Genomic DNA, 26,080 nt, shown 5'->3' on the forward strand with positions numbered 1-26,080 from the left:
TAGCAGAGCTGGCAAGGCAGCTTAGGGACAGCAGCAAGAAGTGCTACCCGCTCCCCGAAACATCAGGATAGGGCAGAACTGAGCTAAGAGTATGGCCCCCTACTTACAGCAATTCCCGGCAGCTCCCAAGAAAGGTGTGGCCCTGGGTAGCCTGCAACAGCTTCTGGCTCCATTCCTGGACTTTGGCCTCCAGGTTGGTCCAGGCCCCCTGCACCTTGGTGAGCCACTCACTAAGACTCCCCTGAGCCACAGGGTAGTGCTGGCCGAGCCGATGGGCCTCCATCTGCACTCTTGACACCTCTTTTTCAATAGCCCTCAGTTCTCTCTGCAACCAGAACATGATGCTACACTGGCATGCTCTGCATTAGTAGCCCCTGGCCTGTGGAAACCCCTCTAACAAGTTCTGCTTAAAACCTGTTCCAAGTCCCTTGGCCCAGAGGAAAGTGATTGAATACCCTGGAGAAGTGGCTCAGGGGCAGGACCCAGGCGAGGCCATTGCCAGTCATCTCTGATGAGGGACTGAGGCACACAGGTCTTCTGCTGGAGGAGTGGGGCTGGGCTGAGCAGCTTCTGTCAGGCAAGGCCTTTACCTGCAGGCGCCTATGCTGCTGCTGCTGCTGCTGCTGCTGCTGCTGCTGCTGCTGCTGCTGCTGCTGCTGCTGCTGCTGCTGCTGCTGCTGCTGCAGAAGGGGCTGTGAAGGTGACAGGCTGTGGACTTGGAATGCTTCCTCCAGCAGGGTGGTCTTCTCCTGTATCCATCTCTGCAGCTCCGAGGCAGCCTGCTCAAAGCTCCGGAGATCGCAGGCTGCTGCCAGGTTCTGAGAAAGAATGAGGGGGAACCTGCTGGAGGCTGTACTGTGCCCCACAGCCCTTGGAGCACCCCTCGAGACATGGCCTACCTCTGTACGGACTTTGATTGCCTTGTTCAGCCCCTCCCAAGCGGCCTGGACGCGACACTTCTGAGCTTGAATCTGGGGGTAGAACCTGGGTGCTCCTCTTTCTAGGGAAGCCATCCGCTCCCTCAGGGTCTGCATCTTGGCCTGGCCCAGGCTCTGGACTTCTCTGTTGAAAGCACCAAACATGTCTTCCAGCACCTAGGAGGGGTAAGGCCAGGGACTGCAGACCTTCGACTGGCAGCCTTGAAAGCTCATTAGGAGCCTGGCAGTACCAGTGGCCCCAACATCACTCATTCAACCTTAGAGTTCTAGAACTGCATGCAGTCTCTTCCAGTGGCACCCCTCAGAATCCTCGTTCACCCCTCAGAATCTCCCATCCTCAAACATGTTTTCCTTGCCTAAGGAAGCCTAATCCCTGTTCTCTGGGTCTACCGAGGACTAACCCACCTTGATGCCTGCTAGATCCTGTCCATAGTCCTGAGACTCAGCGACGGCCAGCTTGGTGGTCAGCCAGGCATCCAGGAGCAAGGCCTCTTGCTCCAGCTGGTACAGGTGCAGCTGTTCACGCAGCGCCTCCCCCCTGCTTTCTGCTCTCTGCAGCAGCCGTGCATGGGCCTCTCTCACAGCCTGCAGCTGGGCCAGCACCCTAGGACTACGACAGGAAGAAAGGACAGCATAGGCTTCATCCCTCCTTCTCCAGACTGGACCAGCCTCCTCTCCCTCTGACACCCGTCTCTGCTCCCTTATCTGCGCCCTTCTCTCGGCTCCTCTCCAGGGAGTGTGTGGCTCTGGCCTACCTGCCTGGGGTCTGTCCACTCTCCAGAAGGGCAACTGTTTGCTGTAACTGCTCAATGCGACTGCTGAACCCTTCCAAGTCTCTTGTGGTGGCCTCTAGGCACCGCAGAAGAGCCTGTGTGGCCTCAGCGTCCTGGCCCAGGTCCTCACTGTCCAGAATATGGTCCCGTTCAGCCAGCCAGGATCCTGCTTCCAGGAGCTGGGTGGTATAACAGCAGGAGTTAGTTTTCTTAGGCCCAGGACTTCAGTTTGAGGCTTGGGAGCCTCAGGGTTCAGAGTGGGAGTTAGGATATGTGGGATAGGATTGCGAGAGGGGTCTTCAGTCAGTTGCATGGGGGAAATTGCCTGGAGAGCCCTCTTGGGTCCGTTCTAACACCTTCCACTCTCACTGTACTGGAGGGACCATGAATGCTTGTGGTTTTGAAGGTTTGTAGGCCATTCTTTCCTTTTTCTTCATGTAAAATAAAGGCATGTACTTTTGTTTCTCAGAGACAGTGTTGCTACTTAGTATAATAAAAGCAAGTTTTAGCCATCAATCCTTACTTTGTTCCTTTTCATTTATTACTTTTTATCTTGTTGTGAGACAGGTCTCACTTTACAGGCCTTGGTTGGCCTGGAACTTGAAGTGGTCATCCTCCTGTGTCTGCTTTCTGTGTACTGGAATCACATGCACGAGCCACTGTCCCTGGCTTCTAATTACTTCTGAGGTGCTTTTGGTGGCTTTCTTGAGATAGGGTCTTACTATAGCTCAGCCTGCTAGGTGCTTACGTGTCTTGCTATGTATTTAGTTTGTGAGGTAGCCTCAGATGTGATTGCAAGGGGAAGGTTCCAGGTGATTCTGACATAAAGTTCTAGCTGGAAACCCCAGGTTTGGAAGAAACGGTGAGAATAAGGCACTGGAGGCCGGGAGGCACAGCTCTGCCTGCCCCAGAGGCATCATTCTGCCCCATACACTCCCATTGTTCTCGGGCCAGTTCTGACATCTCCTCATCCCACAGCATCCCCCTCACCTCCACCAAAGTCTGCTGGGCCTCCAGGGCCTGCTGCAGTCTCCTCCTCCTCTGTGCGGCCTCTGTCTCTAAGCGGTTTAGAGCCACCTCCAGCTGCTGCACCCGGGCGGCCACCTCTTCAGTGGCAAAGTGCCCTGCCTGTATGAGCTTGTGCCCTGTACCTGTCACCACCTGGCTCAGAGCCTTGTGGCTATGGATCTCATTCTCCAAATTCTGCAAAGGAGGAAGAGCCAGGGATGTAGGAAACCGAGGAACCCACGCCCTGATGATTCATTGGACCCTACAGACTTACAAGGAATTTCCATCCCAGGATTTCCAAAGAAAATAGGTGTTCCTCAAAGCAGAGGCTGTGCTGGTCCACAGTGCCCTGTCCTTGGACCATGAGCCTCCATCCCCTCTGAGGCTGCCCTTCCCCAGTCTCCCAGCATGGGCCAGCACCTGGTGTTTCTCCTGCAGGTGGCGCACAGTGTTAAGGCTCTGGCCGTAGTCCTGGGCTGTGGCTGAGGGCAGCTTCTCCTGCACCCAGGCCATTTCCTCATCAGCATCCCTGAAGAACTGTAAGAGGAGCCTTTGGGCTTCCAGGGATGCCCTGCGCTCTTGTAGGGGCTCCCGAAGGCTCTGAAACCTGAAAGACAACCAGAGTGGGCCAGTGTTGAAACTAGTTTTCTTCCAAGGAAGCAGGCAAAGGAAGACAAGGTATCAAACCAGGCACCTGGGCACTCTACCTCTGAAGCAGCTGCCGGGCTTGCTCTTCCACATCTTTGGCGAGGCAGTGGCCTTCCTGGAGGCAGGCTTGGGACTGGCCCTGCAACTCTTGCACTTCCTTGGCCTGCCTGTCCATGGCTGCTTCCAGCTCCTCCTGGGCTCCCAGGAGTTCGCCCACTCTAGGCAGCGCCTGGCTTCTGACAGGGACTCTCAGCTCTGCTTCCATGTGCTCCAGCCACTTCTCCAGTTCCTTCAGCATTCTCTGCAGATGCAGGACCTAGGACAGAACACAGGTATGCGTAAGGGAGTGGGGATGCCGAGTCCCAGAGTCCTGCCTGGTGAGTTGCTTTATAACCTATCACCTCACCTTGAGGGCCCCCTGTAGTCTGGCCATCTTCCTCTGGCAGTTGGTCTGCAGCTCATCCCAGAGGCCTCCTAATTCTTCCAGTTGCCCCCGGATGGTCTCTGAGGCCGGGTGGCCCCCTTGTAGCAGCTTCTGCCCCTCCTACACCATACATGGGACACACACTCTGGCCTGAGGATGCTGGTACCATGGTGTGAATGAGCAGCCCCACAGCTGCAGTCTCTTCAAGCTGACTGTGATGTGGGGCAGATCTCCATTCCTTCTTTCTTCCCAGGGTCTAACCCTTCCTCCCCCATCCCCCATCCCCATCTTTTTTTGAAACAGGCTCTCCCCACACTGCCCAAGCTAGCTCAGACTTGCTCCCCAGCACTGTCTGTGATCCCCAGTGCTGGGATGACCCACACCACACCAGGCTCCATCTAACTTACCATGCTGTTACCAGTGCTAACATTATGGGCATGTGCCCTAACACCCAGCCTCACAAGTTCCTTAATCTGTTTGTCTTCCATGCAATGGAGTAGCAATGATTATTGCTCAAATGAGGTAACCTAGCCTAGCACAAACTACTAAACAAAGTTTGATAGCACGAATAATCAGCCTCGGGTCAGGATTCCTTTCCAGTTAGAAAAGAAATGTTAAAAAAAACGATACTCTATTTTGACATCTTGAGCTCCAGATGTTTCGATATATTTTCTGTAATTATCAACTGTTACCTAGCACAGTGCCTGCACACAGGAAGCATGAGACAGACACTGGTTATCAATACTATGATTCAAAGCCAGCTGCAGGGATGCTGGGGGCTGGGCTGTGGCCCCCAGGACCCCTGGAACCTCACCATCTGGACCTCCTGCTGTTGGTGAACACTGGCGTCCAGCTCAGCCTGGAAATTCTGCTGCTTCTGCAACTGTGTTTGCATCGTGGCTGGGTCCTGCTGGCCCTCATCCAGAGCCGCCAGGCTCTTCTCCCTCAGCCATGCAGTTACCTGACACAGGGAAATCTTTGCTTTCTCTAACCTCTGGAGAGCCCCCGAGGAAGGTGAGCCCCCACAACCCTCTCAGCCCAAGTGAAGGGAACCTCATTGGAATCCTGCAAAAATGTCCGAAGCTTCCGCAGCTCCTCCAGCTGGTGTCCCCGGGCCCTCGCTTGCTCTGTGAGTGCCTCTGTCCTGCAAGAAGAGTCTCATGGACCCCCAGGCTCAACCACCAGGACTGGAGAGTTTCTTCCCTCCCCCTCCCTCCTTCATTACCTACCTCCCCCACCCCACCCGCCCCCGTATGTGCAGCACAGCCTTTCATGATCCATATCACAATGACCTGGAGCTGAGGTTTTCTGTGAACCAAAGACACATATGTTTCCTCCCCATATTGCTATCACTTATGTTCATGGCATAGCCCACTATCTGAGGACACAAGTGTGTTTGGAGATAGGTCAGCCGTAACCTGAGAGGACAGGACAGGTGTTCTTGTACAAGGAGGTTAAGGCAGGACACACTCAAAGGGATGACCATGCAAGAACATAGGGGAAGCCTATAATCCAAAGAGACCCTTCTAACACCTTGATCTTGACCTTCCTGCCTCTCAAACTGTGAGAAGATAATGTCTATTGTTTACGTCATCTAGCCTGCCGCACTTTGATATAGTAATCCAGACTAATATAGCATCTGAGCACCTTACAGAAATGTGTCAGTAACTGACCCCCCAGACGCCACACGCACTAGTGTTCTAACACTGAGCTGCACCCAAGCCCCCTTTTTGTGAGGCAGGGTCTTGCTGACTTGCCCAGGTAGACCTTAAATTTACTCCCTAGCCCGAGCAAGCCTGGCGCTCTTCCTGCCTCAGTTTCCCAAGTAGCTGGGATTACAGGCCTGAGCCACTAGAATGGTTTTAATTTTTTATGCTATTTTTACATTTTATTTAATTAGTGTGTGTGTACACATATGTGTGAGCATGCGTGTGTAACCACAGAGTGCATATGGAGGTCAGAGGACGACTTTCAGGAACTGATTGTCCCCTTCTGCCATTGATTCCAGCATTGCAGCTTACCTGACAAATGCTCCCACCTGCTATGCCGTCATAACAACCCCACCCCATTTCTTTTTAAGACATGGTCTCACTGTGCAGCTCAGCTAGACATAAAACTTTCTATGTAGCCCAAGCTAGCCTCAAAGCTCTTGATCCTCCCGCACCCTCAGCAAGTGCTCAGATTACAGGTGTGTGCGAGCCATGGTTTTGATTACACATTGGTGTGATGTCAGCAAGTCTTTCACATACACATGCGCACATGCACACACATACCACATTTTAATATTTAACACATTTAAAATATTTGCTATATACAAACTATATTAGGTATTAATTTACATATTGCAGATATACACCCTGAACCAATCAGTTCCTCATGAGTGGTTTCCCCTCACTGGTGTTAACACCTACACCAAGGGGCATGGAGTTGGGGGAACCAGAAGTTCCACTGAAGTGACACAAGCCTGCATGGGGGAAAGATCAATGACACCATGCTGGGGCTGACTGCCCATCAGGTCTCACTTAAGGTGTCAGAGCTGGCAAACTCACTTGTCGTGTGTCTACTCAGCCCTCCATGAGTACCCAGGAAGTTCACCTGAAATAATGAAGAACACTGGGGCCTGAGAGGTGGCTCGGCAGAACCAGAGGGCCTGGGTTCTATTCCCAGCACCCACATGGAAGTTCACAATCATTTATAACTGTAGTCACAGCCTCTATAGGTATCAGGCAAGCACATGATATACAGACACACATCCAGGCAAAGTGCCTACACTCACAAGATATAAACAGAGAGACAGACAAATGAGAGGAGATATACTGGGCCTGCTAGAGCACTATCCCAAGGAGCCACAGAATCGGGAGGGTAGCCTCAGCCAGTCTAGTCATGGCTTTTGGCTGTATCTGCCTTGGTCTACATGCTGGGGGTGGGGGCTAGGGCAGCTGTGCAGGAGGAGCTGTTATGAGGGAGAAGGCAAGGCTAGTGTCATAAAATGGGCATGCCATGCAGATCTATGGTTGAGCTTCTGTTGCATAAGGGATCTTCAGCCTACTTGGGAGGGACAGGAACCGTGCTAAGATACTACAGCCCTCAGAGACAGACTTTATTAGGAAAGCCGGGTGTGGTGGCGCACACCTTTAATCCCAGCACTCAGGAGGCAGAGGCAGGCGGATTTCTGAGTTCGAGACCAGCCTGGTCTACAAAGTGAGTTCCAGGACAGCCAGGGCTACACAGAGAAACCCTGCCTCGAAAAACCCAACAACAATAACAACAACAACAACAACAAAGACTTAACTAGGAGAAAGGAATTTGCTTCAGGCCCCACCCATTAGGTAGTAGAGAGACTCAGGACTGTGGTCCTGTCCCTTCCTGTCATTAAATCACTTCCACTTGGCTTCCTAGTGTGAGCTCCTTACAGGATCAAGCTGGGATAAAGAAGGAAGTGGACGCCATATGTTGTCTGATGGATAGCAAGCTCACACACCACCAGCACCTGACCCCTAGACTTTGGAAGAGGCATGGAGTTGGGCCAAGAAGTTGAGAGCCGGAAAGGAAGAGCCTGAGATGGATGTCCACACTAGCTCCCCCCAGCTCCCGCCATCCCAGAGCCATGGGTACCTCAGGAGCAGGGCCTGGCATCTGTCCAGGATGCTACGCGCCTCAGAGTGTCCACCCTGGTGCAGGCTGTGGGCTGTGGCCTCCAATGCACGGATCTTTTCGGCCTGGGCCTTCAGGCCCTGCTCATGCCTCTTGAGCTTTGACAGAAGGGTCTCCACAGTGACCAAGGGGTCCTGGTGGAAGCGGAGACCCATGCTAACTATAGGGCTGACTCCACTCCACCCTGAACTGTTTCCCTCTAGAGCCAGCCTAACAAACCCTTTCTACAAAATGGTTGTTCTCTACAAAGTGGGTATTATTTAAACCCCACAAGGCTAACTATGGCTAGTATCCATTCTCAGGGCAGGTTGAGTACTGCCCTCTCACCTCTATGCTCTGAGTAAGATCTCTGTCTTACTCATTATTCTCCCAAGTCCCTGTGAGTTACACATATCTGTTACTGGAGTTAGGGTGATGTTGGAAGGAAGGCAGAGGCAAGGAGAGGGGTAGGAAAGAGATCAGAGGGAACAACCAGCTGGGCTCTAAGCCCATTCCCTTGGCTCCTAGGACACACTCTGTGGACGCTATCCAAGGGTACAAGAAGTACTTAGGACTGATGATAACTGCTCAGCAGTGGGAAAGACCTTGACCCAGAGAGCTTGCTGTTCTGGCTAGCGATTGGTCTTATCTGTCCTTCCTGCTCCTCTTGGACACCTACCGCCACTCCCTCACTAGCCAGGGAGGCCTCTTCACTGTCAAGCCAGCGTTCCGCCTTTTCCACAGAGCCCAGAAACAGCTGATGAAAAAAGACAAGAGAAATTCAGAAGAGGGCTACGGACTATCTGGGTGTGTCTGTGACCTTCTCTGCCCAGGGATTACCTAGTGTGTCTGTGACCTTTTTGGTGGTTCAGGTTGGAGAACCTGAGGCCTGGCTCCGTGATACAGGCACAGGCAGACTGGCAGCAATACTCAAGGCAGTCTTTTCAGCTTTGGCTTTGACCAGAGCTGTGGGGACATCACAGGCCCTGATAGCAGGGTAGGCTGGAAGCTGGCATGGGGCCTACCTGCTGCTCCAAGGCCTGCTGTAGCTGCTGTTGCCGGCCCTGCCAGGATTCCCGCAAGCTACTCAACCCCTGCTCTACAGCGGCCAGGGTCTGGTGAATCTCAGAGGCCTGTGGGTAGCCAGATGCAAGCAGCCGCTGCCCCATGCTTTGGACCAGGTTAAGGCTCTCTGTTCGGATGTCCAGCTCAACCTGTAATAGGCCTGAGATCAGTTCCCTGTGGGCTGAGGTCTACCAGAAGTCCAGCAGGAAGGGGACAATGGAAAAGGACAAGGTTGGCCAAGAGACAGAGAAAGGTTCTAGCAGGGGTCAGAGGAAGGGGTGGGGTAGTGAGGGGTGACATTTGAAAGGCCTCGCACCTCAGGACTGTGGCTCACCTTGTATGCCCGGTACTCTTCCAACATGTACTGGATTCTCACAGGGCTGCAGGGGGTGCCCTGTGTGGCCATCTCAGCCTGTAGTCCCCGGGCCCAGTCCTGCAGATCCTGCAGCAGGGTCTGGAGTTTCTGAACTTCATGGCCCACATCCAGCAACTCCCTCCTGCTCACAGCACTCATTAGTAAGTTCTAGGCTCATGAGTCCCCTTTCCCTCATGCCCAGCGCCCTTTAATCCCCTCGGCACAGAAGGTCTATGGGATGGGAATTAATTGGTAAATGATACAGAAACTCTGGAGAAAGTAGGGGCCAAACGCAAGCGTGTGAGCCGGGAACCAGAGGGAGGCCCACGGGCTCGTACCACTTCTGGGCTTTGCTCCAGACCTTCCACCAGCTGTCCATCATTTCTTGCTGCTTATGTCTGAGGCTGTGGGCAACCTCGGGACTTTCCTTGCAGAGCCGGCCAATCCTACCTTCAAGAGACTGTAGGGAGAAAGGTCAGAAGCTGTAGGCAGCAGGGGCTTCGGCTGAGGGGGTGGGTGTCTTAGCATGACTCTCAGGAATCCACCAGGGCCCCCCTAAGGATGTGCCCAGGATCTGCAGCCCCCAACTGCACACCTCCACCTGGGTCTGGATGAGGCCCATCTCCTGCTGCAGCACTTTCTGTCTCCATGATAGCCTCTGCACATTCTCCAAATCTTCAGTGCCCTCTGGGGCCCAGATCAGGGATTCCTGGGAGAGAGTGAGGAGGCTGCCTTAGCTTCAGCTTCCCCCTCACTGCAGAAGCCTGGTTATCTAGGGTGGCAGGGTAGAACGCAAGCACTCTACATGAATCCCTTCCTGCTGCCTCAGAGGGACTGGAGCAGCGGCCTGGACTTGACCAGCGGCGTTTTAGAGCTTTGGGTCTGTACTTGCCTCCAGTACGACCTGTGTGTGGCACTTCTTGGCATTTTGTCTCTGACTCCAGTCCCTCTGGGGAGGGATCTCAGAGGCCTGAGCTAGCTCTGAGAGAAAGATCCAGTGGAGGAGGAGGCCGTGCCACTTAGGATTCTCGGGCCACATAGGTCTTAACTACACTGTCACAGCTGCAGTCCACCTGCATTCCTGTGGGACCAACCCACTGGGCCAAGCCTCTTATGGGCTTTAGACTTGCTTAGGGTCCTGGAAAAACAGGGCGTGCTCTGGCCTCCAGACCCATCACACATCTGGGATAGAAAGAGGCAGGGTGAGTGGCTTAGGGGCTGCAGAAGTCTCCTCAGCAGACTCCCTGGAGGACTCCTGGGAGCTGGGGGGCAGGGGTTCTATAGTATACTCCTCATCAGACTCCCTGGAGGACTCCTGGTGGGATACAGCTGTAAAGCAAAGGTGGGCCAGGGGCCATGGAACACTCCAGGCAATGCTACTCCAAACTCAGTGCACAAGGGGACTTTTCACTACCTACCTTCTCCCTGAGCCGCTCAATAACGTCATCCAGTTCCCTGGACAATCTATGTATCTCCAGGGCTGCTTCAAGCCGCTGCTGATAGAGGAGCAGGTTGCCATGGAAAGTCTTCCACCTGACCAAAGGATGGGGGATGAACCTTGCAGCCTGAGGTGGCACTTGGCCCCTCTCCCAGCCCCACTGTCCTCCCCCGGCTAAGACTGGCCTATTGTTGAGCTGGTTTTGCCGCTGGCAGATGGTCTCGGATTCCTCAGGGCCCTGGTTCTTGAGCTGCAGTGACAAGTTTTTGATTCCCTTGATGTGGGCATCATCCACTGTGACCTATAGGGAAGGTAAAGATGAGGATGCTACTAGCACTGCCGGTTCAAGGCCTCGTCTTGGCATAGCTCTTGTGACTGCTCCCTTGGGAAAGCAACCACAATCTTGGGGCACTCAGCTGTGCCTCTTGTTGGAGATTAGCCCATCTGGGTTTGTTGATAATTTTATACTCCCTCTGGAAGGGTGGGAGGGTCACAGGACCCCCACCTGACTCAGGTGCTCCATTCCATCTGTTGTATGTAATAGGCTTAATTGTACAAGGCTTAGAGAAGAAGCTAGAGTGTATCCACCTGAGAAGGGTATGGAAGAGGGCTCCACCATCGCTCTCATCCCTCCTGGGTTAGGCTCTTCTGCTGTGGGGAGGAGCACCCACGCTCCTGTGTTATGCTCTGTATGGAGCCCCAGCAAACCCCACAGCAGTAAACTTTGTCTCGTGTCTTGACTTGTTGTTAGGGCCTTGGGAGAAGGGGTAGATATTGTTTATGTCTCCTCACCAAGAAGGAATTTTAGGAACTGCAGCACATTTGGGGAATAAGAGTCAACTTTCCTCTGAAGTGACAGGTGCTGGAGGACACCCCTCTCAGCTACAGTGAGGAAGACCAGCCCGGAACCCACAACCTTTGAGTCTCTCAGGTGAGGACTGGGTAGAAGGGAGCAGGTGGACACAGACTCAGTGGTGTTTAGAGTTAAACATGGAGCTTGGACACAAGGCAGGCTTCCATGTCCTCAGGCAGAGGGGAGCCCCAACAGGGTGGATCAGAGGCCTCCAGCTCCCTACATTTGTAGCATCTATAACTCAAAAGCCCTTTTCTATGGACTGGCTCATCAGAGAGATGCTCCGGGAGCACGGCAGGGCTCGGCAATCACAGAGCTCACTCACGGCAGGTCAGGCCCAGGGCGTCCCTTCTTGCTGTACCATCTGGTTTGACATCTGAGAAGTACCACCACCAGCTAAGGATGTGTTGGAGCTAAGACTACAGCCTTTACTAAAGTCCCACACACCTGTATCGGGTGGGTTAGCACATCGTCTTCAACACCTGATTACAGGCATATTTGCCAGTTGCCCCCTCTATACTACAGAGAAACAGATTCCTGGTATATTTGGTGGATGGTGTGGGGGAGGAGATAGGAGATACTGAACCACTCACACTGAAGACGGCATTAACTACCACACCCTGGCATAGGCTCTTTCTTTTAAAGAAATTTTGAAATAGTGTTATGATTGCAATTTTGAATGCGTTCAGAAAGTTGCAAAATTGTTCAGGGGCCCCATTAACTAACTCCCTGCTTCTTATCATAACATTGAAACCAGACTACCAAGATTTCCATGAGAGACATAATTCTATTACAGGTGTGGAATCATTTGACTGTCACCACACACGGGCACTCCCTCACTGCTGAGAAAGGCATGATACCCATTTAGAGATGATGAAATTAAGGACTGGCCAGATGAGCTCGCTTGCCTAAGTGCATCCAAGTAGTGCAAAGTTGAGCTTGAACCTCCAGACAGATTTCCCAATGGGAGACACTAAGTCAACCCCTCCCTCGCAGAGCCTCTGACCTGTAACCTGCGGACTTGTCTGCAGAGCTGCAGGCAGTGCTCAAGGTTCAGGCCAATGTCACAGCTGTTCACCATCCTCTCCTGTGGAGGCCAAAGGTGGGGAGGTAAGGCTTAGCTCTATCTAGCCACTTGGCCTGTAGCTGGGGCAGGGTAAGGAAACATGGATGCTTGCGATCTCCCACCAAGACTACTACCATCACAGAGCCAGAGTACCGAAGACCTTGCTCTTTCCCACCCAATTCTTTAGCTCTTGTCCCCAGACCCCAAATTCCCTATCCAGAGGAGCCCCCACCTTCTCCTGGATCCAGGTCTCTGCTAGGTCCACTCTCTGCAGGAACTCCTGGAAGTTGTATCTGTTCTCTAGGGCCTGGCCCTGCAGGGTCACTGCCTGCCTCAGCTTCTCCCAGAGGTCCCGCAGGGCCTCCAGCCTCTGGGAGACCTCTCCAGCTTGAGGGTGGCTCTGACTGAGGAGCTCTTCGCCTTGCTGGGAGACAGGAGTAAGGGCACACTCAGCACCTTTCTTCTTACCTCAACCATCAGTGCTTTGGAGTAGGCTGGGCTGAGGCTGCAGTCACCTTGGCAACAGAGGTCAAGATCTGCTCCTGAGCCTGGACCTCAGCCCTGAAGGCCTGGTGTTTCCTCAGGTGCTTCAGATAATCCTTTAGATTCCCAAGAGGGCTCCAGGCTCTCAGTTGCTGGACCCGCTGCTGGATCCAGTCCTCAGCCTGTTGGGGGTAGGGCACAGATCCTATGATGATGCTCCATCCTGAAGTGCCTCCCCTTCCCCTTCATCCCTTTCTCCCCACCAGAAAACTCCAGGGGGTGGGCTACTGGCCTCAAGGGCAGGGCTGGCAGTATCTAATAAACAAGAACCACCATTCTAGCTCCGGAAGCCATGCTTCTGGCCAGGCTGAGCCAGGAACTTGAATGAGAGTCCATTTCAGAGGTGTGAGCCCCTTGCTCCAGGAACCCATACAGCTGTGTTCCCCTGCCTATAGCTCTTCTTTGTCTTGGCTCTGCTACTGCTCGGTAAACATGAGTCTTAGCCCAAGGGGCTGCCAATCAAATATTCTGGGCTCCAGCCTGGCCCTTGGAATGCCATTTATGGTGTTATGTTGTTATGTTGTTACAGTGTTATGGTGTGAATGTCACCTCAAACTGTACAACGTAATAGGCAATGGACAGGGAATGGTCCTCTGACCTGGGTTGCTGCCCTGACAAAGTTGCCTATCATCAGGGAGGTGTGCAGAGCCTGGCCCCGGCTCTCTGCCAGTTCCTTCACTTGAGCCCGGTGCTCCAACATGTGGCAAAACAGGTTCTGCCCCTTAGGGCTTGAAATCGTCTTTAGCTGCTCATTCAGAGCCGACTCCTGTGGACAGACACAGCCTGCTGGTCTACTCTGGCAACCTGACTATCGACTTTCCCTTAGTTCTGCATGGTTAAGGGCTGGCTAATGGCCCTGAAAATAGCCAAAACTGATCTTCTTTCAGTGACCTGAGAATAAGTAAATGCTCCCCAGGGGTCCCTGCAGTGTGAACCTCCCCAGCCTGAGTCTTTTCTTGAGCCATATGTACAATTCTATCCCTAGTTCTACGGACAAATCAGTGCTGTTTCTGAGCATACCCCCAGCCACCGACACCCTTCTTGAAGACTCACTCCCCCATCAGCAACTATGTTCAGGCCTGTCACCTTCTTGTCCTGGAGAGCTAGCACTTTCTGGAAGATCACGTGCTTTCGGATCAACTGCTCCACTTCTTCCACTGAGCTCCCCAGGCCACTGGCTTTTAGGAATGCCTAGATCAGTCCACGGAAAGGTCAGAGGCTCTGAGGGCTGCCAGCACAGCCGAGACAACACCCCTGGGGCCTGAGTAGCGCTGATCTGAACACGCACGCAAGCATGGGAGCAGTAAAAGGAACTGGAGCCCAGGTTGGAGGCCAGCAAGACAAAGTGGAGGTTATGTGCAATCTATTTAACTCCATGGGTCTCAGCTGCATGGGGAAAAGCAGTGTTAGCTCTGGCCTGGGTGTGCTAGTAGAGACCATCATGGTACCCTAGTGATCTACACTAGTCACCCGGGAGGACTCACCCATAGCCTTTTGCTCCATGTCCAAAAAAAAAAAAAAAAAGCCAAAGACCCCGGAGGAAAGGGAGGAGCAGTCAGGCAGGGAAGAGGATCAGGATAGGGAATATTAGGGCTGTGGCTGTGGCTGCAAGACCTGCCTCCTGGGCTGTGAGGACCTCCACTAGGTGGCCGCATTGCCTGAGGAGGTGCTGTTCTTGAAGCATGGCCTGCAGCTTCTCTTGCTTGAGTGCCCAGGCCTGGAACACTTGGTCGCGTTCCTCCTGTAGGGTTCGAAGCCCATCCTGGACCTGAAGATGATGTGGGAAGCCGGGGTGGAGGAGGGGCACTAATAGATCCCAAGAGAAACCTTTGAGGAGAGACTGATGGAAGCAACAGGGGGTGGGGGTGGGAAGGAGGCAGCCTAAGGGAGGGCAGGGTAGGCTGGGAGCTTGGGGAAATGCCCACCTTAGCGGGTGTTCCTGCTGCCAGCAGAGCTTGCTGGCCCATCTTAGTGGCCCGTTGCTGCAGCTCCTCCTTGGCTTTCAGTTCTGCCCACAGCCATTGATGGGCTCTGAGCCTGAGCAAAAGGCTGTGGGGTTCCCAGGAGGCCTCCTCCATCTGTAGCTCCTGATGCACGCTGGCCGCCCAGGAGGTATAGTCCCTCACCTGACCCCAGAAGACAAGAGGAGCCGTTGAGAGGAGGCTGATGACAAACAACTGCAGCCAGCCTGAACCCGTGCGTATATAGAGACATCAAGCTGTCTGACTCAGGGCTTGTGGCAAGACTACACGTCCCTGTCACTTGGTTTCTCTGCCACCATCCATCCCAGCCCTCCCAGGGCCACGGACCCTTGCTCTTGCCCCTTCCGATACATTTTCCCTCCAGAATGGGGGGGCCTCGGTGCATGTGCACATCTGTACACACATGCACCCCTCCCAAGGGAAGAAAGCCCTCACCGCTGTGTGGAACCGGACCAGGAGATATCCTCGTTCCAATTGAGCCTTGCGCTGCTCCATGCGCAGCTGGAGGGCCTCCCAAGCTTGGGTCACAGCTTGCTGCTTTTGCTGGACAGCGGCAAGGGCCTGAGTTCCTGGACACAGCTCCTGCACTCTGCCTCCAGCCTTCATCAGTTCCTGCACCTAGCAGGGAAGGGTAGGAGAGGACAGTTGTTTCTTCACAGAGACAGAAGGACCTGAGCATCCTGAGCTATGGTCCTGCTCTGAGGAGTCAATCCCAGAACTTCTTGGGCAGAGCTCTGCCATGCATGACAGGCCCAACGGGAAGAACAAACGGGCCAGGCTGGCGGCCAGCGAGGGCCTGCGAGGGCCTATGAGGCAGGGCTAGCATCCTGCTGACCTGCTGCTCCATGCCTGCCAACTCGCGTTCCAGCCTCTCATGTCTCTGGAGCTGGTTCTCTACCCCACACAGGTCCTGGGCCACATCGTTAGGGAGGCTTGTGGCTTTCTCCTAGGGTAGAAAAGGGTCAGAGCAGGGCAGAAAGGAAGGGGGGCCCTGAGTCTGGGGATCCACCTCCTCTCCGAGTTCATACCTGAATCTGGGTAAGGACTTCCAGAAGGTCTCCGTGGACTCTAAGAGTGATTTCGGCGTCATTGAGCAGACGGCTTCGGGCCTGGGTCAACTGGCACAGTTCAGACCAGGAAGCCCTACCATGCAGAAGAACAGCTCTGGATCAGCCTGCCTTCCCTTCGTGGTCTGATCAGCCCCTTCCTCTCTGGGTGGAAGTCATGGATTTCCTCAACGCTCCCGAATGGGGCTTCCCCTTTGAGTCTTTTGCTTCTGGCTCTCCTTTCCTACAATCGTTGCTCCCTTACATGCTTTGCCCAGGCTCAAAGGCTTTCTCCAGGCCGGGCATTGGTGGCGCACGCCTGTAATCCCAGCACTTGGGAGGCAGAAGCAGATGGATTTCTGAGTTCTAGGCCAGCCTGGTCTACAGAGTGAGTTCTAGGACAGCCAGGACGGCACAGAGAAACCCTGGCTCGAAAAACAAAACAACAAAAAGGTTTCCTCCAAGCCAGACTTGATGCTGAGGTTATGAGAGCACCCTGACCTTTCCTTAGGCTCACGGGCTAGAGAAGGGCCCTGAGCAGGTGGGTGGACACCTAGGACTAATGCAGGGGAGAGCTGTGAGCATGGAGGCTGTGAGCTCTGAGCTCACGGGGAGGCCTCCTTTTCAGCTCAGGGAGTTTCCATCCATAGCTCCTCCTCCAGGCCCTGGGAGGCAGTAATTGGAAAAGTGTCTTGGGGGCTGGGAATATCTGAGTGGTGTCCTCAGCCTTATATTCCACCACAGACCACAGCCTTCGGAGGCCTGGCATCTCAGGGACCACTCCCTCTCTAGCTCTGAGCAAGCAGGGCCCTGTGACCCTCAGAGTGTGCCACCTCAGGGTGTTAACCCCCAAGACATTGGGCCAGCATTTTCCTCAAAACCCAGGCCCCTGCAGGCCGTCTCACTCACTGTATATCCTGCTGCCTCTGGTGAGCCTTGGGGGCAGCACTGTGCCCACGCTCTTGTAGGCTCTCTGCCAGCAGTCGACAGGTTTCCACTCGCTGGGCACCAGTTTCAACCTGGTACTGAAACTTTGTAAACTCAGTGCAGAGTTGCTAAGGAGGGGAGCAGACAATGTACTCAGCAATAGTGTAGCCTCATGTGGCCACAACGCCAGCACACTCCACCCGGAGGCATAGTCCATGACTTCACTATGCCTTCTCCACCCAGCCCATCAGGACTAGCCCCCACCATCCAGCATCGTGTGTCTTCCCTGCTGCCAGCCCCTCACCAGCACGTGCTCATGGTCCTCTCCAAAGGTGTCCCCTCCTCTGGCCACCTGCTTCCTGCTGGACAGCCAGCTCTGCAGGTCCTCAGCTTCTCTCATGAACTCATGTAGTCTCAGGGTCCCCTCCAGCTCCTGCCCCCTGTGGTGACAGCCAGGGGTTTGCCAGATGTTAGCTACCTGCTCATTCCCTTGTGGTCCTAAGGCTGAAGGATGGAGTTATTCATGATCCTTGCCCAAGCCTGTGACTTGGGGAGAAGACATAAGAAGGCCAGAGTAGGGGGCAGAGGACATTGGCAAGAAATAGAGAGCTGACTCAAGGGTCCTGCTAAGGGGGCTTTTGCTGAAGATCTTCTAGAGGGGCGAGTAGCACACAGCAAAGACTCAGCCTTCTCCTGGTGCAACCCTAAAGGCCTGGTTCCCACCAACATAGGGCCATGGCAGGGAACAGTCAGCTGTGGTTAGGGTCCCTGTACCCACTGATGAGGGGTCCACAATGTCTCTCACCGTTCGTCTGCCAGCTTCCGTAGTGCCTGCAACTTCTCCCGTACCACACCCAACCGCTCAGGGGCCTCAAATTCAGCAAGGGTCTGGAACCTCTGCTCGAGATCTTCCATGGAGCTCCAATAAAGAGCTACCTCCTGCTGGAGCATCTGCCAGGGTCAGAACACAGGCAGGGTGGTCCTTCATCTCTCTCACATCTACCCCCAACACAACCTACGCATTCATCCCCCCAAAGTGTTCATTCAACAACTCCCAGGCTTATCTCTCTACCTCTCCACTCATTCAGTTACCAGTGTACTCCTCCATCTACCCACTCATCCGTGTTCATCCACTTAGCTTCACCCATCCGCCCATTACCCACTTAGGTTTACTGTTTTACAAAATGAAGATATGCTCTCCACCCCTAGGGGTCTCACTACTTAGCAGGAAATAGTCAATGGCGGGAAGCTTGGGACAAGGATGGGGAGGTTCAGGAGGCATCATGTTGGACCCCAACACAACATGTAAAGATGGACTAAGCTGAGCAAGCCTGTCTGCATGCCCGGCACACGGAAGCTGCATTTGGCCAAGCCTGCAGACATACCCCCCCCCTGGGAATAGCTCACTGAAAGTCCCCAGCCACAAGACACCCCAAAACAGTGACCACTGAGGCACACAGGAACATATCCAGGAGATTTCCATGACAAGAGGCAGGAACACCCGGAGCAGAGGCTGTGGAGCCTGTTGGTTCTAGGAGTGTGCTCTGGCCTTCCTCCCTCCCTCCTCCTTACCAGGGAAGCGTGTGGGAGGGGGTGGGTTTTAGGATGGCAATTGGGTTAACAGAATGGATGAGGTTTAGAGCCTCAGAGAAGGACACCTATGAAGGACATGGGGTGGCCTGGAGCACGTGACTGAGGAGTAGGAAAGGGCTCAGAAGAGATGAAACGAAGAGACAGAGGCACCCCAAGTCTTCATAGAGACACGAATGCGAATCAGGCTCCAGATGGTGATACACTCCTGAGTCACAAGGCTGGGCTGTACTGGCAGCAGGTGTTCAGGGAGGAGGGCGAATCGGGAATTGGGTGGGTGGCGGATGGGGATAAGAAGGAAAGAGCAGGGTTCTGTGTTTCAAGACGTAGAATGTGCCCTTCAGAGTGTCGCAGACCTCCTCCTGGCCCACTGTCACCCGTGTGGAGATGATCAGGACACAGTACCTGGTGTTTCCTAATGAGCCCACTGGTAGCTTCCTCATTACTGCCGTAGTCCTGACTGCTTGCCAGAGGCCGCTTTTCCTCCACCCAGGTCTCCATCTCTGACACGTTCAGAAAGTACTGCGATGAATGACAGTGACTTGCCCTGTTGATCTTACCTGGGACCCTTCATCGCCCATCCTGGTGACCAGCAGCCTGCGAGAAGCCTCTGGGCACTTATGGGAGTCTTAGCCCAGGGCTTCCATCACAGGCCTCCCTCCCTGAAGTTCCCACGAGCCCTCTCTCCCATAGCTGGTCCGCTATTCTGCAGACTCCATCCTCTTGATCTCCTACCTGCTGGACAGTGACAGCCTGTTGCAGGCAGTGTGCACGTTCTTCACACGCCTGCTCCAGTCCTGCCCAGTGGCTTTCTAGCTTCTGGCACTGTTCCACGATATGCTGAGCTCGAGGGTGCCCAGAGGCTGCTAGACGCTGACCAGAACTTAGCACCCTGTACATGTGCCTTACATGACCTTTCACCTCAGCCTGGAGCATCTGCCACAGAACAATGGGAGTCTCTTAGCCACAGATGTCCAGATTAGGACCACAGAGTGTCTCTAGTTCTAGATCACTACAATAAGGATACCTGGAGAAAAGTGGATTTGGAAATCAGGACACCCAAGGAGAACAATTTAGAGGCCAGGACACCCTGAGTGGTGGCAGGGGTCTTCAAAGGTCAGGGAATGAGATGTTGGGGGCGTGGCAGAATATACATGGTGCTACTACCTTGTGCTTTCGTTGAAGGCTGTGGGCATCATGCCAGCACTGGGCAGGGCAGTTGAGAGCGGCATTGGGCATGTGCTCAGCTGCCCATGTGAGCTCCAGGTTGCTAAGGAGATTAAATTCATACAGCTCAACTGAGGCCTGCAGTTGCTGGTGTTGGGTGGCTAGCTTGCTCTGCAGGGACTTGAACCTGGTAGAAGGAGAGAAGATAAATAGGATGGAGAAGGAGCCAAGACCAGGTCATGGTCTTTTCCTTATCCCCACCAGGGACCCATGAGGAACAAGGCCGGGGAACAGAGGGAAACCTCTGCAGACAGAGAAGCAGCATTGGGCCTTCGTGGTGCAATGTCCTGCTTAGGACGCCTAACTCTGTCCTGGCACTCCCACTCAGAAGGGAGAGAGTGGATGCCTAGGTCCCCTAGGTGCCACTCAGTCCTTAGGTTCACAAGGCGTGTGTGGAGGGTGAAGATGGCATAGCCACCTCTGGTGACACTTCTGGCTCTCCTCCAGGATGGTCCAGGAAGTGAATGCATTGTGGGTCTGAGAGATGAGGGCATCCATCTTGCTGGCCAGTGCCTGGCTCTTGTCCTCTAGCTTGCAATGCTGTCTCTGCAGCCTCCGGCTGGAGCACAGGTCCTGCCCGGTTTCTGTGCTCTGCAGGGCTCCCTCCAGATGCTCCATTGTCTCCTGGACATCCTGGGGCAGGTGACAAGAGACTGTATTCACCTTTCCCTGCAGCTCAGCAGGCAACCCTGCCGGGGGCTCTGAGTCTACAGAGTTCCCAGCCTCAGATTCACCACAGAGCCATCAGGTCCTGCCAACTGCTAGTGTGCAAACCAATTATACATCTTCTCTGGGCAACTTGAGTCGTGATAATCACACTCTAGACACACAAAAGCCACTCCTGTGGTGGCCTACTGCACCTTAGCCTTCTCTTGGCCAGAGCTCTGTACAGGACTTCATGAGGACAGTCTCTCCGGCCCTTTCTGTTCTGCCCAATCCCATCCTGTCCCAGCCAAATCCTGGCCTTCCTCCTTGTGTTCCCACCCCCACCCCACATTCCCCAGGGACCTGTATTAGTTCTAGGAGCTGGTCCTGCTGTCTGGTCTGAGGCAGCCTATCCCCTCGATCTTCCATCTTGTGGTTCAACTCTTCCCATTTGTGATTAAGGCTTTGAAGTCTGTCCTGTATGTCCTCCTGTGCATATGGGTTGCTATGCAACAGTTCTTTCCCAGCCTGGAATGGAGACAAAGGTCCAGGCCACTTTTTGATGAGCTGCTAGGACAGCACCAGCCACAGCCTACTGTACCCAGGGGGCAGGAGGCAGGTTGCTGGCTACAACAGCTTTCCACTAGCTGCCTGAAATGGTGGCAGCTTTTGGAGCTGATTTGAGTGTCTATCTAGGGGGACACCCAGCTAAGTGCAGGAGGCAGAGGGGACCCTTCCTTCAGTGACTGTGCTCCATAGAAATAGGCAGGGCAGTATGTGTTGGGGATCTGAAGACAAGAGGGCCTTACCCCTGTCCAGCATCCTCACCTGCTGTAGCTCTTCCATGTACCTCCGAGAGGCTAATAGCTCACTCTTAGTTATTTTGCGCCACTTGAGTTTCTGCAGAATGTTGCTTCCTGCTTGGGAGCGCTCATCAGCCACCCTGGGCCACTTCTCCTCCATCCACAGCATTAGGCCTTCTTCAGCCTGCTTCCATTCCTGCCCAAGAACCAGGAGAGAGGGGGTCTCAGAACCCAGGACCTAAGGACAGGGCTCTGTGGGGAAAACGAGATCCAGAGCCAATTCTCGGGTACAGGGGAAGGGGGTAGAGCTTGGATTGTTCTGATCCCCAAATGGGGCAAGGATATTGTGCCCAAAAAGTAGAAATGCCGGTCAGGTGCTACTCTGACAGATGACACCAGATTGAGTGTGGCTCTCTTAATCTAAATAGGTTCTTGAAGGCCTGGCCTGGCTAGAGAGTCACACTAGCTCCTGAACACGCATCAGTGTTAAGGTCTGAGGCTGTTTCCCTTCACCCATGAAAACCCTGGCATGCCAGACCATGAGGGCAGGTATGTAGTAGGATAAAGGGGGGTGGTGGGGGGGTGGGCAGGTGTTAGTCAAGGAGCCCTTCTCTGAGGAGCACAGTGACCACAGCTGTGGCTTCCTTATGGAAACAGCCAAGAGCTGTGCTTCAAGGCTGGGGACAGAGCTCTGTAAACAGGATCACACTGCCTCAGTGCTGCTGGGGATGTCTGTCTCCTGCAGAGCAGGCAGTCACCTGCAATTGGAGGGAAGCCAGCAGCTGGACCCTTCTCTGCTCACTCCTCTCTTGGACCCTGGTCCACTGGGCCTGGGCACTGTGCAGCAGCTCTCTGATCCTGGAGTGTGGGAAGAGGAGAGGGCTCTTCTCTGCTCTGAGTGCCCCCCTCCCCCAGCCCAAGCGAACCCTGCGCCCCCAGTCCCCCAGCCTTAGACAGCAGTGGCCCGCCCAGGCGCTAAGAGATGCAGCAGGCTCACTTGCTCACGGCAGCTGGATGGCTCAGAAGCAGCTTCTCACCGCGTGCACGGAGGGCCTCTGCCCGTGATCCCAGGGTGCTGCGGAGCCACCCCAAACCCTGGTGCTGCTGCAGCAGGCTCTGGGCCTCCCTTATGTCCTCCTGGTACAGAGACCTGAGGTCAGCCCATCCTCAGGGCCTTCCTGCCCATCTTCTGGACCCAAGGAGGCCCAGCTCCCTCTAGGGGCAGTAGGGTGACACTTCATTTCTACTTCCCGAACGTTACCCCAAGGTTGTCCAGCTGCAGTAAGGCCTCATGGCTGGCACAGGTGGCCATGAAATCATCTACTTCTTGGCCAAACCCCTGCAGCTCCAGCCCCTCCCAAAACTTCTGCTGTCTCTGCTCCCACAGAGCCTTCAGCTGCTGGCTGTGCTGGCCTAGGAGCCTTAGAGCGCTGGCCACCTCCTGGGACTGTGGAGAGTCTGAGACTGCCACCGGCTGACCCTGAGCCTCCAGCTGCTGCAGCCTGAGAAAAGCAACAGACAGAGCATCAAACCACACCCATCCCTTCTCATGGCCGCTTCAGTCCTTCATCGCAGAGCCCTGAAGTGAGGCTAACTGGCTGACCAGTCCTATCGGCTCACTTTCTCTAGGACAGCTGTGCCCTGGCCTATGAATAAGACGGAATGCAACAGGCTCAGCAAAGTGCTCACGACCCATGTCACACCCTCCCTAAGTAGATGGCTAGTGGCATGCTGGGACAAACACAGCTCAGATCCCTCAATCCACACACGCCTGCTGTCAGGGTTGCTGGACCCTTTGACCCAGCAGAACAGGTGCCCTTTAGGATAGATGCTGCCCCCACATTCTGGAAACAGGTGGCATGCATGGCCGTGGGAGGCAGGAAAAGCCAGCACTTCCTCTAAGCTGCTGCAATCCTAAAGTGGCTCGGTGTATGTGACAGATGGGGGGCAGATGCTTGTTTCTCAGGGCCCACTTGATACCCGTCAGGCTCCTTGGAGACGGCAGAGCCTGGGGGTTGTACATGGTGGCTGTGTTTGCTCACAGAGCTGCACATCACTTCTGAAGGAAGTGAGGGGGTAGCCATCTTAGTCCACTGGTGGGTCCTGGGCCCTCTGACTGTGGAGGCCAGTAAATGTACTGGTCAGAATGGGAAGCTAGACTTGGGGGGACATTATCATCTTCCCTGTAGGATGGTAGCTGGGCTAGAACTGAGAGCCTCTCTGGCAGCTCAGTGTCCGGAGGCCTTTCCTAAAGTATGCAGGTTGCCTGACGCAGGCTTGGATATCTCCTGCAAACCTGCCTGCTGTACTATGCTAGATACCGGTCTGACTCATGACCCTGGAAACCACATTGCTTTGGCCTTCCTTTTATGAACTTGAAAACCTCAGATCTGTCCTGACCTCTCTTCCCACAGGCAGGTCTCCTCCTGTAGGGTTCCATGCCTCCTCAGCGGCCGCAGGGCTGAAGCCTCAACCTGCCGCTCCTCTTTGCTGCACAGCTGAGCCTGGATGTCCTCTGCCCACAGCAGCAGCTTCTGGCTCTCCTGGAGGATGCCTCGCTGAACCCGAGCCACAGTCTGGACCTGGATCTGCCGGGCCACCTGCCCTTGCGCTTGCTTTAGCAGTGACTGCAGCATCAGGACCTGCTCCCAAAGCAGCCTGCTCTCTGGGGAGCCTGACTCCATCACCCTGCGGGATTTTAACCGCAACAGTCAGTGCCCCAGGCCTGTGTCTCTTGGGAAAGTGGTGACAACTCTGAAAGTCCACCCCTCCCCTAGCTAGACGTTGCACAGGCATAAGGCTCTCCCTTTCTCTGAGTGTCAGAAGCCAGACCCCATCCAAGGCTTTCTCAGGGGTCCTAATGAAAGGACAGAGGTTGCGTCCTTGCCCAGCGGTAGACCTTGCAAGGTCCAGATTGGGGCCTGGGCCTTGAATGAGTTAAGGTTTCAGTTCCTGGGAACCTGTCTTTCCCCTCTGAAAAGCTGTGGTTATCAGTCCTAAGAGAGCAGTGTCTGGGGTATCCTGTGTTCTCTTGCCAGCATTGTCTGATTTAGCTTTCTAAAGACCTTGGCCATTCTCCCCCTGCACATAGCATATAAGACACTGTACTTCTTCATAAATCTGCTTGGCACATGGAAGCTTGTGCAAAGCCCAGCCCTGGCTTTTATGTCTCCTTTATCATCTCACCTCCTGGGCCCTCCCATTTGAGGCTTGTTAGGGAAGAATGACCTGCTGGTCCGGGTCATGAGAGCACGTTCTCACATCAACAGTCTCTGGCGGCTGCCCACACCCTTTCAATAGCCTATCTTGGCCATCTCCCATCCCAGTTCCTGTGCCCTTCCTCATTTTAGTTTTTTAAAGATTTATTTATTTATCTTATGTGAGTATACTATAGCTGTCTTCGGACACACCAGAAGAGGGCATCAGATCCCATTACAGATGGTTGTGAGCCACCATGTGGTTGCTGGGAATTGAACTCAGGACCCCTGGAAGAGCAGTCAGTGCTCTTAACCACTGAGCCATCTCTCCAGCCTCTGCCCCTCATTTTATTAGAGCTTCCCTCTGTTCTCACTGTTTCCCCGGCACCATCACCACCCCAAAGCTGGCCATACTCTATGGTTGCTCTTTGGAGGTAGGAGATCTTCTTCTCCAATACCAGGACCTTCTGCTGGGTCTGCTGTAGGGTATGATGGCTGTCCCCAGAGCTTCTTGTTCCCAGAGTCTCCAGCCTGCTTATCACATTTAGCAGTTGGGCTTGTATGGGTTCAGACTCCTGTAAAAGACTGCACACCTCCATGCCACGTGTCAGCTGCAGGAGTTTCTCCTCCTTCAGGGCTTCCAGCTGCTGCCACCTGAGCAGAGGATCCAGGGATGTATCCAACACAGGAACACCTCCCATCTACCCCGCGACACACACCTATCTGAGGCCTTAGACTGGGCCTGCCAGGGCAGAAGCCTCCAGGCTGGTGGCCCTCTGCTCTCTCCTCACTGCCTGATACCATCTAGCCTCTCCACCTGAGGATGCACCGAGCAAGGTCCTGTCCCACCCTGCATCCCCATCCCTTATTGTCACCACCTTTGCTTCAGGTCCTCCTGTTGTTGTTGGATTTTCGAGATGTGTCCTGGACATCTCTGCTTCAGTTGTTCAGCAGTGTTGATGGCCTCTGCCCAGTGGCCTTTTCCAGTGGCCAAGGTCATGAGAACATTCTGAGGCAGAGGAGGAGAGGGGGGAGAAAGAAGAGGAGGACCCAGACCTCTGGAAGGCTGGCTCTTCTCTCTCTCCGTACCCCTTTTGGGTGACAAAGGACCTTGGGATGCTTGGCTCTAAGACATCCCGCTCACTTTGAGTCACTAGCCCCCAGAGTCAGACCTACAGCCTTGGACCCTCCCCAGAGAGGACCAAAATAAATATGGTGGCTGGGACAAAACCGTTAAGCAATGCCTCAGTGGTGGAAACTCTGGTCTCCATTACCTCCGTGGCTTACCTCATATTTGAGTTGTATGACCTCTAAGTTGTGTCCCTGGGGCTGCAATGTTTGGAACAGTGCGGTCTGCTTCTCCAGCCAGGACTGAAGCTCCCTACAGGAGCTATAAAAGCTAAACAGGGCGATTGACTCCTCCAGTCGGGTCCTGTGAAGCTGAAGAAGAAGCCAAGGTCGGGGTGTAGGGACAGTACCCCACGGGAGGGCAACCAGAGAGGTCCCAGGTGTGTCCCTGCCTACCCAAGCCACTAAGGATCAAGTCTCGTCTCCACAACTGTGCCCCTTGCTATCTAGCAGAGGGATCTGGTAAGAGCCAACAGATGTCATGACAGACCCTTTTGGTTGGTCTTATTTGCTCCAGGGGCTTCACCTTGCTCTGAAGCTCCACGCGCCTCTCCAGGATCTGCTTATCCTCTGCCCTACTGGGCTCACAGCCTAGGCCTCAGCCTTCTCCACTGCCCCACTGGTCTCAGGGCTTAAGCCTCAGCCTTCTCCACTGCCCCACTGGTCTCAGGGCCTCAGCCTCAGCCTTCTCCACTGCCCCACTGGTCTCAGGGCCTCGGTCTCAGCCTCCTTCACTGGGCCTATTCCCAGCCTTTCTTCAGGACCCAGTTGGCTTCTCTAGTATTGCCTGC

The 26,080-nt window shown here is 54.3% G+C and overlaps 1 protein-coding gene and 1 long non-coding RNA gene across 3 annotated transcripts in view; one reads left to right on the forward strand and one right to left on the reverse strand.

The window, feature by feature from the left end:
- The window catches only part of Sptbn5 (spectrin beta, non-erythrocytic 5), a 47,421-nt gene that overhangs the window by 5,430 nt on the left and 15,911 nt on the right, over positions 1-26,080 (reverse strand). Inside the window, exons 16-60 of one of the 2 annotated variants that reach the window (NM_001370938.1) lie at positions 25,449-25,601; positions 25,040-25,170; positions 24,576-24,815; positions 23,365-23,652; positions 22,226-22,466; positions 21,962-22,101; positions 21,723-21,822; positions 20,990-21,160; positions 20,525-20,689; positions 19,935-20,149; positions 19,457-19,643; positions 19,025-19,225; positions 18,695-18,811; positions 17,505-17,650; positions 17,004-17,139; positions 16,682-16,827; positions 15,755-15,869; positions 15,562-15,672; positions 15,162-15,344; positions 14,670-14,870; positions 14,363-14,512; positions 13,831-13,935; positions 13,343-13,510; positions 12,717-12,866; positions 12,434-12,625; positions 12,142-12,222; positions 10,468-10,583; positions 10,263-10,377; positions 9,440-9,553; positions 9,186-9,304; positions 8,824-8,989; positions 8,450-8,638; positions 8,104-8,181; positions 7,407-7,579; positions 4,845-4,935; positions 4,606-4,752; positions 3,774-3,911; positions 3,427-3,683; positions 3,140-3,326; positions 2,702-2,914; positions 1,694-1,890; positions 1,344-1,548; positions 900-1,094; positions 591-818; positions 108-325 (exon numbers count right to left, since the gene is read on the reverse strand). In NM_001370938.1, coding sequence (NP_001357867.1) covers positions 108-325; positions 591-818; positions 900-1,094; positions 1,344-1,548; positions 1,694-1,890; positions 2,702-2,914; positions 3,140-3,326; positions 3,427-3,683; positions 3,774-3,911; positions 4,606-4,752; positions 4,845-4,935; positions 7,407-7,579; positions 8,104-8,181; positions 8,450-8,638; positions 8,824-8,989; positions 9,186-9,304; positions 9,440-9,553; positions 10,263-10,377; positions 10,468-10,583; positions 12,142-12,222; positions 12,434-12,625; positions 12,717-12,866; positions 13,343-13,510; positions 13,831-13,935; positions 14,363-14,512; positions 14,670-14,870; positions 15,162-15,344; positions 15,562-15,672; positions 15,755-15,869; positions 16,682-16,827; positions 17,004-17,139; positions 17,505-17,650; positions 18,695-18,811; positions 19,025-19,225; positions 19,457-19,643; positions 19,935-20,149; positions 20,525-20,689; positions 20,990-21,160; positions 21,723-21,822; positions 21,962-22,101; positions 22,226-22,466; positions 23,365-23,652; positions 24,576-24,815; positions 25,040-25,170; positions 25,449-25,601 — 7,379 coding nt within the window. Of the gene's footprint in view, positions 1-107; positions 326-590; positions 819-899; positions 1,095-1,343; positions 1,549-1,693; positions 1,891-2,701; positions 2,915-3,139; positions 3,327-3,426; positions 3,684-3,773; positions 3,912-4,605; positions 4,753-4,844; positions 4,936-7,406; positions 7,580-8,103; positions 8,182-8,449; positions 8,639-8,823; positions 8,990-9,182; positions 9,305-9,439; positions 9,554-10,262; positions 10,378-10,467; positions 10,584-12,141; positions 12,223-12,433; positions 12,626-12,716; positions 12,867-13,342; positions 13,511-13,830; positions 13,936-14,362; positions 14,513-14,669; positions 14,871-15,161; positions 15,345-15,561; positions 15,673-15,754; positions 15,870-16,681; positions 16,828-17,003; positions 17,140-17,504; positions 17,651-18,694; positions 18,812-19,024; positions 19,226-19,456; positions 19,644-19,934; positions 20,150-20,524; positions 20,690-20,989; positions 21,161-21,722; positions 21,823-21,961; positions 22,102-22,225; positions 22,467-23,364; positions 23,653-24,575; positions 24,816-25,039; positions 25,171-25,448; positions 25,602-26,080 lie in introns of both variants that reach the window. The other variant, XM_030251931.1, reaches the window with a different exon arrangement.
- On the forward strand, positions 3,629-24,045 carry Gm52559. The gene is made up of 4 exons (XR_003954056.1): positions 3,629-3,699; positions 21,393-21,513; positions 22,352-22,548; positions 23,379-24,045. It is a non-coding gene; the product is annotated as a predicted gene, 52559 (long non-coding RNA).

This window comes from Mus musculus, chromosome 2, assembly GCF_000001635.26.
Source record: "Mus musculus strain C57BL/6J chromosome 2, GRCm38.p6 C57BL/6J".
Lineage (NCBI taxonomy): Eukaryota > Metazoa > Chordata > Mammalia > Rodentia > Muridae > Mus > Mus musculus.